The 10,811-nt window shown below is 36.2% G+C and overlaps 1 protein-coding gene across 2 annotated transcripts; it reads right to left on the bottom strand.

The window, feature by feature from the left end:
- Window positions 1–3,731: 3,731 nt before the first annotated feature.
- slc41a2a (solute carrier family 41 member 2a) lies at window positions 3,732–10,704 on the bottom strand. Of its 2 annotated transcripts, none has more exons than XM_058766621.1 (11): window positions 10,133–10,704; window positions 8,927–9,423; window positions 8,737–8,844; window positions 7,342–7,413; window positions 7,127–7,271; window positions 6,417–6,563; window positions 6,177–6,324; window positions 5,988–6,067; window positions 5,100–5,231; window positions 4,846–4,994; window positions 3,732–3,948 (listed from the first exon to the last, which is right to left on the bottom strand). In XM_058766621.1, exons 2-11 carry the CDS (start codon window positions 9,257–9,259, stop codon window positions 3,787–3,789), a joined length of 1,476 nt encoding a protein of 491 aa, XP_058622604.1. In that variant the 5' UTR covers window positions 9,260–9,423; window positions 10,133–10,704; the 3' UTR covers window positions 3,732–3,786. The 2 variants fall into 2 exon arrangements, with proteins under 2 accessions (XP_058622604.1, XP_058622605.1); XM_058766622.1 differs by having other exon boundaries at window positions 8,927–9,234; window positions 10,133–10,703.
- Between the last annotated feature and the right edge of the window lie 107 nt (window positions 10,705–10,811).

Below are 10,811 nucleotides of genomic sequence, written 5' to 3' on the forward strand. Positions count from 1 at the left end.
TTGTGGAGGTGTCAATGTTCATCTTCTGGATCATTGCCAAAGTCAGCAGTCTTCCCCATTATTGTGGTTTCAAAGAACAAGAGATACCCAGAATTTATACTGTAGGGATGGTCATTTATTCAAACTCAAATGTAAATATTCTAATATTTTGAGATACTGATTTTTGACTTTCATGAGCTGTAAGCTCTAATCATCAAAATTAAAAGAAATAAACATTTGAAATATATCAGTCTGTGTGTAATGAATGAATATAATATACAAGTTTCACTTTTTGAATGGAATTAGTGAAATAAATCAACTTTTTGATGATATTCTAATTATATGACCAGCACCTGTATATATATATATATATATATATATATTTTTTTTTTTTTATAACGCATTAACGCAAATTCATTTTAACGCCACTAATTTTATTAACGCGTGATTAATGCAGCGAGCATTCTCTGTAGCCTAGCCCGTAGTTGGAGAAATGGAGATGCAGTGTTGCCAACTTCGAAATCAAAATACAGTATGTGAACACAGAGAGGCAAAAAAATCTAATAATAAATAATAAATGTACATTTTGCATGATCAGAAGAAGTGAGCTATCCCTGTCGTGCGGAAATGTAAACAAGCTTGTGTCAGTAAATTGCTCAGTGCAAAGAAATAGAAGTAATGGGAACCTGGTATTTCTTTTTTCACGTGTCTAATAGACATGAACAAGTTTTTTGAAAAACATCTATGATCTTTGAAACATGTCTAGTCTTCACACTCTATGCTGACTATGGTTTCAATAATAATAAACATAGGTACATTTGCATAAAGCATCCATATTTGCCCATGCCCATGTTGATTAGAGTATTAAAAACTTGAAAAGTATTCATTTAAGGTACATTTAGAACAAATAAAAATGTGTGATTAAGTTAACTCATGACAATCGTGCGATTAATCACGATTAAATATTTTAATCGATTGACAGCCCTAATTTATTTATAATGCAAAGACATGGGCAGCCATTTTTGCTCCAACACATTCACTCCCCCGACCTATAGTCTTTGACCTAAAATCCCCACCGGTACCGAGACTCGAACCCATGACCTTTGGATTACAAGTCCGACTAGCTAGTCATTGCCCGGATGAACATTATTCAGAAATATTTGACCAATGAATGAAATAAAAGTTGTTTTCCCAGAAAAATTAAAAACAAGACAAAAAAGAATCTAATGTCCTTTTACAATAGCATGCATATCTCAATGATGAAAACAAAGGTATCAAAAAGACAAATAGTTTGTAATAAGGAATTTATTCATCCGTGGATACTAAATATTGTTAACAGGGGATCTTTCAGATGATTCCCAAATCTTCACTAACTTCATTACCATTGATACATTTTTAAAGTATAAAAGAATGAACTGATAGTTTGTTTGTTTTTTACAGCAAAAGATAATAAAGTAATAAACTATTGCAGGTGATTTAATAAAATAAAATAAAATAACATCCTATCAATATGTCTCAGACACCGTTTACTCTCCTTAATACATCCTGAAGATTAATAATTAATCAATAAAAAACAATCATGCATTGTTAAATTGTATAAGGCTGCTTAATGCAAACATTTGGACATTAAGACCATATGATTAATAGCTTGTCACATCTCAGTGTCAGTGAATAAACCTTTCTGAACCATAAAAACATATATTATTGTATTTTAATTAGAGCCAATTAGGAAATGCTATTCTATATAATACAAAAGAAAGGATACTGATCCAGGAAGATGAGTGCAAATCAGACATTTAACATAACAACATATGGAAACAGACAACAGAAGTTCTTCATTGAAAGAAGATAGTTGTGTGACTTGGAGAAGTGCTCTTGTCACATGAGGCAGCATGTGTGATTCATTGCACTGAACACAGGGATTTGACTGGCATGTATGGAGAGGTTGATATTTCAAGTAATGTTCATCTGGCTGAACTGTGCAGAGAAATGGCAAACATGTAAACCAACTAGGGCTGTGCCGATAGACGATAATATCTAGGGCTGCAACAACGAATCGATTAAATCGATAAAAATCTATTACTAAAAGCGTTGGCAACGAATTTCATAATCGATTTGTTGTGTCGCGCTACGCGGAGACGTTTGATTATATATATAAAAAATTAAAAAAACTTTAGTTGAGCGCGGAGCGGAGTGAACACACTCGGTCTCTCTCGCGCACGGATGGTAGCAGAGTTTGGCGCCTCATAAATAAAAAAAAAAAAGTAAAAAAAAAAACGAGCGGAGGTAGAGGAAAGATACATGGCGGAGGCAGAGAAATCCGTGCGACCCAAGTCATCCAAGGTGTGGGAGCAGGGGCGGCGTTTGCGTATGGCAGAGTATGGCAGTTGCCATACCCTAGCCCAGTCAGGTGCTGTGAAAAATTATCCAAACTTGAGTCGCTTATAATTCGTTTTTATTATTTTAAATCAGAGAGTTTTAAAAATAGTAAACCAATGATAAGCATTAAAATAACTTGTCAGTAAAACTTCGTAACGCCATTGGATCATCGAGCTCTCAGCGAGACCTCGTAACTTCACCCGCCTCCGTTCAGATTGACGCGCCGCGCACAGCCTGGAGAAGATGAGATCTCTGCTTTTTCGCAATGCAAGGGTGAATAAATAATTGGTGTTTGAATAGTACAGCGTTTTCTTTACTCAAACACTATGTCAGTAAAGGATAATGTTTTGTGTGTTTGAAGAGTGGAGAAGAATTAGTTATTTGCTGTCTATATACGTTTTAAATATCCTGTGCATTATGTGCATAAGCGCTTAATTTGAGATTTTGGCCAAGTGTATTAAACAACAAGAAAAAACTAAGCGCCCATATAGCTACAATCAAAGTTATATAACCTGTAAAAGTTGATGAAAGCATAATGCACTTGCTGCTTCAGATAACAGTTACAGCCGTTCTAATGACAGACAAAACACTTTATATATGATCTCCGTCATTCTCTGGTCAAAAACATTATTAACTCCATTTGAGCTTGATTTTCATATAATGTTAAGTGCAAGTGTCTGATACAATACCAACGCTAACGACGCAGTGTTGTTAAATTATTTAATTTTGTGCACTTCCCCCCCCCCCCAAAAAGTCTATATATTTGGTAGATGTAAAGCATACATGTGTAAAGCATACAGCTCAGGGATGTTCAAGGAGCAACATGTTTGTGCACTTTCTAAAGATTTTAGTTCTGTTTTTGAATAAAGGGTTGGAAATGAATGCTTTTCTTTTCTTATTTATCCGATTCATCGATTAATCGAAAAAATAATCGACAGATTAATCGATTATTAAAATAATCGTTAGTTGCAGCCCTAATAATATCGTGTATCGACGATAGTCAGAGATATCAATGATAGCAGATGTCTTTGTCGATAGTCAAGACGATATTAGTCTCATTCTCCTATTAATGTATAAATTATTATTATTATTATTATTACTAATATTATTATTATTATTAGGCGGCCTATTATTATTGGGCTATTATTATCAAATTGCCCCGGTTATTGGTGCTTCCAGGCTCTCTCTCTCTCACGCACGCATGGTTAAAAATCACCAAATAGTATTGAAATAGCCTATAACAGTCTCTCTCTTGCCCCACCCAACCATGCACGATAATATCGTGTATCGGCGATCTCACAGGCTGGCGATATGACGATATGAAAAATTACCATATTGCCCAACACTAAAACCAACAAATTAGACAGCGGTGACAGATCAGATCTAATCTGTTTAATGAAATCGGACAATGTAATTTTAATGTTTAGGCTATGTCACCAGTGACATAAGAAGAAAACACAGCGTCAGAAAGCCAGTGCCCAAAAGATCCCCCAGAGCTGTCAGATACGGGATGGAGAAGCTATCAGGATCTCTGCCGCACTTCCATAAGCAGTGAACCATAACATCAGCGATGCTCAGCAGAAGAAACACCTGAATGAAAGATTCAGAATAAAATACCACACCTCTCCTTAAAGGGATAGTTCACACAAAAATGAAAATTCTGTCATTAATTACTCACGTAATCCTCATGTTGTTCCAAACCCGTTAAGACCTTCGGATCTTCGGACACAAATTAAGATATTTTTGATGAAATCTGAGAGCTCTCTGACCCTCCCATAGACAGCAAGGATCCTTACACGATCAAGGCTCAGAAACGTAGCAATGAGTTGGTTAAAATAATCCATGTAACATCAGTGGTTCAACTGTAATTTTACGAAGCAGTGTGAATACATTTTGTGCGCAAAGAAAACAAAAATAATGACTTTATTCAACAATTCGTCTCCTCCACTCCACTCTATAGGGCCATTTTGGAGAGTATCACATACGTGAACAACGTATGCTGTTCTGTGTCAGCAGCACTGTACGCGGATACACTGTTTACATTGTTTCCGCTTTGATCTGAATGTAAACAATGTATCCGCGCACATACGTTGTTTACGTATGTGATACTCTCCAAAATGGCCCTATAGGGTGACGTTGAGGAGATGAATTGTTGAATAAAGTCGTTATTTTTGTATTCTTTGCGCACAAAAAGTATTCTTGAAGCTTCATAAAGTTATGGTTGAACCAACTTGACCAAAAGATGTCACATGGATTATTTTAATGATCTCCTTGCTACGTTTCTGAGCCTTGATCGTGTTAGGACACTTGCTGTCTATTGGAGGGTCAGAGAGCTCTCAGATTTCATCAAAAATATCTTAATTTGTGTTCCGAAGATGAACAGAGGTCTTACGGGTTTGGAACGACATGAGGGTGAGTAATTAATAACAGAATTTTTGGGTGAACTATCCCTTTAATAAGACCTATGCTAACAAATCTTTCACTTGCCTGTGTGAAAGCAGCCCCCAAATAGAAGAAAACGAAGGCTGCAGTGGGTGGATCCGGGCTGCCTTGTATTAGGTAAATGCTGTAGATGAAGACCAGGTGACCCGGGATGGCCAGCGTGAGCAGCACCTGCGCTGATCTTCCATTCGGCCCTGTCAGAAGCAAGGAAGAGTGTTTTTTGTCTTCGATCTGAAACCTTCAACCAGGTACACTTTCCTGCAGAGTTTAGCTCCAATGCATTGATGGAAATCTGTTACCTGTGGAGCAAAAGCTGCGGCAGGGGCAGTAATATCCTTTAGCATTGTCTGGAAGTTCACCCAGTGGACAGTGAAAATGAAGATACGTGGCTATACGACTAGCCTGGATGGAAACCAGATTACCACCAACACCTTAAAGGGATAGTCCACACAAAAATGAAAATTCAGTCATTAATTACTCACCCTCATGTCATTCCAAACCCATAAGACCTTTGTTCATCTTCAGAACACAAATTAAGATATTTCTTATGAAATCTGAGAGCTCTCTGATCCTCCCATAGACAGCAACAGAACGAGAATACTTTTTGTGCGCAAAGAAAACTAAAATAACGACTTTACTCAACAATTTCTTCTCTTCCGTGTCAGTCTTCGTGTGCATTCCTCTGCTTGTAAACAAGCCGCAGCACATCCACGTTTTACGTCAAAATGCCAGCTCCTGCGTCAGCAGCACCACACACATGCATTGTGGTACTGTTGTGAACACATGCTGAAGACTGACAGGGAAGGGAAGTAATGGTTGAATAAATTCATTATTTTAGTTTTCTTTGTTCTCATGGCTTCATAAAATTAAGGTTGAACCACTGATGTCACATGGACTATTTTAACGATGTCCTTACTACCTTTCTGGACCTTGAACGTATCAGTTGCGTTGCTGTCTATACAGGGTCAGAAAGCTCTCAGATTTCATCAGAAATATCTTAATTTGTGTCCGAAGATGAACAAAGGTCTTACGGGTTTGGAACGACATGAGGGTGAGTAATTAATGACACAATTTTCATTTTTGGGTGAACTATGCTTTTAAGGAAAGGCTGAAATTAAAAGGTATGTACAAAATTTGAAACAAACAGTTAGTTGATTGGAACATAGTATCAGTTCAGTCTGACCCACCATTTATAACAGGACTGTAGAGAACAACTCCTTCCAGCTTTGGATTTGCAATGGTACGGTCCAGAATCAGTCCTCCAAGGCTGAAGATATGAAACAAAAACCAACATAAGCTGGTTGTACCAATGTAATTGGTACAGTTGCACCATCACATGCAAGACTTATACTGATGCACCAAGAGAGAACATTTACCTGCTGATCACCATTGAAGTTATTATTGGTTCCCAGCTGGAAAGCAACAGTTTTTGGCTTTCAGTGTGCCGAAATGATAGAATTACCCACATCGGCGTCAGACACAAGAAAACAACACACACCAGGTAGGTAATATAAGGGTAAGGCTCTACAGAGAGAGTTACAGCATAAAAGAGCATTAAAGAGAGTAAAAACAACCCACAACTAGTCATTAACCAGTTACTGGTCTTCCATCCGCACCCATGCAGTAAAAGAAGCCTTGACTGATGACGGCGAGCAGTCCAAGTGTGATGATGTCACCTAAACTGGCAGCGATGGGCGTGGCTATGTTGTCAGGGTTCACGCCCACCTTCTTGGATCCAACAATCACACCAACCATTACGATGCCTAGAAAGATGTGCATATATCAAATCCATTCTGAATTTATAGATCATGCGGTGAAATTAAAAATTCATTTTTATGTACATTACCATTCAAAGGTTTGGGGTCAGTTCTTGTTTTGAAAGAAATTAATACTTTTTTTCTAGCAAGGATGCATTAAGTTGATCAAAAGTGACAGTAAAGACATGTACAATGTTGCAAAAGATTTCTATTTTAAATAAATGCTGTTCTTTTGAACTTTCTGTTCATCAAAGAACCTGAAAATATATCACAAACATGTTTGTCAGCACTAAGGAATTCCTCCTATTAATCATAATGACAGTCTTATCCATTTATGCTAAATGCTGATAATGTGAGCTATGTGGCCTGAGGAGGTTGGGTCTATATTCGGGACCTGTATGGAAAATGGGTTTGCATGGCCAAGATCACAAGCCAGTGAGAATAACCTCATGATCAGCACCCACAAAGATGATGTCCTCCTTATTTGATGCCCATGAAGCATTTAAAGATTATATATGGTCTATTTCAAGTAGCCAAAAATTGGTCCGAAACAAAAGCGGGATGCAAACCCTGAAGGAGGGATGATGTGAAAGCTGTCACGACGCTGCAACAGCAAAGCAGAGCTACGTGGTTCATGATGAGTTCCTCCTCCAGGATCCATCCAAGAGCTGAGGCTACCAGAGCAGCCAGGAAACCCAAAACTGTAGCTTGTACCTTAAGAGACAAATAGAGTTTATTGAAGAACAGAATTTCACCAAGCAAGCATCAAATGAGCTGGATTAACCTGTTTGAGGGCGAGATTTCCAATGATCAGGTTCCACCTCTCGCTTGAAGAGTTCATTCTGCCAACATTCACCTGCAGGACAGATATTCAAGTGTTGAATGACTTTTTATTCATTTATTTCAGGAAATGTAAAGCATTACAAACAAAAATTTAATAAACCTTTTAATTTTGTTCAAACCGCAACATTTAAGTATAACCCTGAGAGCTGTTTTCTTCACAGCAGGGTGTGAAGTTCCTCACCATGACAAACAACATGTGATGCAGGGCAAAGAACACAGACACAACACAACACTTCCCACACATTTCAACCAATGGCCTCACATGACTTTTCCAGTCATTTATGAATATTGTAAAGGGATTTTTATAGAAGAGCAAATTCAGACTTCAGTTATGTTTGAGCTGAACATAACTAGAAAACTGGGTATTTACTATAAAAACTCTATGGCTTTTAAATATTGCAGCAATTTATGAATAATAAACATAATTTATTAATATATTCTACTATATGTATTAATTAATTTATTAATTATTATTATTTCCCATTTAAAATTCTGTGATCTTTCCATGTTTCTGTAACTTTAAAAAAAAATACACACATTTTTTTGCAGCGATTCCATAGAAGAACGATTTTGGGTTCCCAAAAGAATCAGTTCTTAAAATAACCTTTTTTTAATAGTGTAATAAACATTTTACTAATCTGAAGAAACTTTTTCTGCTATAAATTACCTTTAATGGAAAGTTTCCTAGTTCTTCATGGAACCATAGATAATGAATAAAGAATCTTTATTTTCATTTTGTGGATTTCAGATGCAAAGACACATTTAATGAATTTAAATTAATAATAGAATATTTTAACCATGAATGTAAAAGAAAGTATTGTGTGTCCCCACCAGACTTCTTAACTAGGTTAACCAGCAAGACTTCATTGATAATCTTCAGAAATATAATTCTAGTTGACCAGCTTCACAAGCTAATATTTATAAGGGTGCACCAAAATTAAAACTATGGATGATATGACAAGTCAATAATTATTGTCTTACTTATTGGCTGATTTATTGGTTCATTAGAATTCTACACTATTTTGCCTAAATAAATAAAAAATGCTACAAGACAAGTGATTTTGCGCAGTTCAGCATTACAAAGTACAGTATGAAAATTTGATCATTCTGAGATTTGCTGAAGATTACATTTGACAGTTTATTCAATTTTTATTATTTTTTTAAAGATGAACTTTTAGCTAGCATTATAACACTAACGGTAATCGAAAAAAATAGGAAAAATGTTCTGGAAGAACTGAATATCCAATATAACGCTAAATTAAAAAAGTTCAAATTAAGTAACTCTCATATTTGCAGAAAAACCAATATAGGTAAATAGACAACATAGTAATCTTACAGCGGTGGAGAGTCTTGATGCCAGTGTCATCTCCAGGTTCCCCTTCAGACCCAGTAGAGGTGGGACAAGGATGAAGATCTCAGTCACATTACGGAAAACGTCCCAATGCTGATTCATCAACACAAAAAAACAACCATTTATAGTCAGCTTAACCAAAATCCACCCCATCATCATCATTTCCCTCACTCACCTGCACTACATCCAGCAACATCCCTGCCAGAACCGTCCCAAAACCAGCCAGGAGGAACGGAAACAAGATCTGCACCACCATGGCCCGGACTGACTCGCTCGGCATCTCCTGGCCATGAATTTGAGATATAGTCCCAGAGGCCAATGCTGTCCTGTAAAACTCATTGGGAAGTAAGGGATCCGACTCTGAAAATGCCTTGCTGCAGAAGCTTGATGTTCTGTCGGGTCTTCTGGTCTCTGGTGTAAACTGATGCACATTTTCTCCGGATAACAGTTGAGCTGAGGTCAGCTGACACTCTTTCTGCTTTTCTTCAGTGACGGATCCCATTGTCATCACACAACCGTATCAAAAAATATATTACAGTTTGTTTGTTGCAAACGAATCATGTGAAGGTACTTGATATAATGAATCTTAGATTGTGTGTATAGATGAATTTTAGATCAAATTAGTATAGATTATTTGAGCGAGTTGGATGATATAGTTGCTTGACATCTCACCTGAAAAACATGAAATACTTCAAATCAAGAATAACAATACAAAAATGATCAACATTAAACCAGCGTTATTACAGTTAACTAAAACTAAAAGTCCTTTATTTTAATTTTATGTACTAAAATATATGACTAACAAAATGACTAAAGTTAAAACAGAAGATATAAAAACGAAATCAAAATGTTAACTATAATAGTATCTCAATGATGCTAAAAACACTGCAACAAACAGAGTTCATTTATAATAATATTGAATCTACTTCACTGTTAAATATTGACAGCGTGACATCACTTAAAAGTTTAACTAGTAACATAACATAGTCTCGCCTGTTACAGATGCCAGCCAGCATTTTTATGATTTATTATTTCACATTTGATTTGGAGTCATACTAAATGTAACCACTGTAGATCAAGTTCAAACTATTAACCTAAAATTAAACACATTTATTTGTCTAAAAATGAACTATAAAATGTGTTTCCAACAAACTCACCAATCTGAGACGCTAAATAAATTGTAGAATCTAGAATATTGTTTAAATAAATAAATAAATGTATATAAAATACAGTATGGCACAGTGTATGCACAATAAATACAATTATTTAAAATTTCATGTACACAGGAATGGGATAAGATTTTAAATTGAATTTAAATTGTAAATAACTGTAATTAATTAACTTCAATTGAAAAGCCAGTGTTTACAAAAATGTACCTTACCTCAAAGCAGCAAAGCCTTAAAACCAAGGAGCTGAATCTGTGGTGGTTCTCGAGCACTTTTTTCACTCTTTCCTCTCATTCAGCCTCCAAACTGGCCCTAGCAGACTGACTGTGACAGTGGAGTCGATGCAGGTTTGTGAAGCCACTCTGTTTGTGCTGAGCTGAACTCATTTGGCACACGTTTCTCATTAGAAAACCGAGGACAGACTAAAACAGGGCCGCACGGTATATGGTTATGAATGCAGCCTTCAGGCTTTTGCTGTTCAACTGACTGGTATATAATAATGCATTCATTTGTACAATTAGTTGAGGAAAAAAGTTTCATAACTTGTATTGTCGCTGTGCTTTATGGCGCCACTCGCAGGACAGAGTCAAAAGTCCTGATACATGAGAAAAGACATTCGTTTTTAATAGCTATATTTCTTTCTTTTCTTTTCTTTAATTCAGCAGAGATGATACATTTACTCAAATGCAATATTTCTCTTCTCTTTAATTGATTTCATCAAAATTATGACATTGCTTTATCATTCTTCCAAAACCCCCTGCCCTCAGAACATTACTCAAAAGTTCATATACTAATATATATATATATTGCAGCATATACAGTATATATCTATGTAACAACAAAAAACGTAAACGTTGGATTAAATACACATCCGGGCATTTTTTACGTGCTTTT

Source organism: Onychostoma macrolepis, chromosome 25, assembly GCF_012432095.1.
Source record: "Onychostoma macrolepis isolate SWU-2019 chromosome 25, ASM1243209v1, whole genome shotgun sequence".
In the NCBI taxonomy this organism is placed as follows: domain Eukaryota; kingdom Metazoa; phylum Chordata; class Actinopteri; order Cypriniformes; family Cyprinidae; genus Onychostoma; species Onychostoma macrolepis.

What these genes read in the sequence shown, in the direction of transcription:
- slc41a2a (XM_058766621.1), bottom strand. Translation starts at nt 9,259, where the DNA reads ATGACAATGGGATCCGTCACTGAAGAAAAGCAGAAAGAGTGTCAGCTG. An exon ending in GAAATCTCGCCCTCAAACAG is followed by an intron (nt 7,272 to 7,341) that starts GTTAATCCAGCT and finishes TTGTCTCTTAAG; the next exon opens with GTACAAGCTACAGTTTTGGG. An exon ending in TGGGGGCTGCTTTCACACAG is followed by an intron (nt 3,949 to 4,845) that starts GCAAGTGAAAGA and finishes TCTTTCATTCAG; the next exon opens with GTGTTTCTTCTGCTGAGCAT.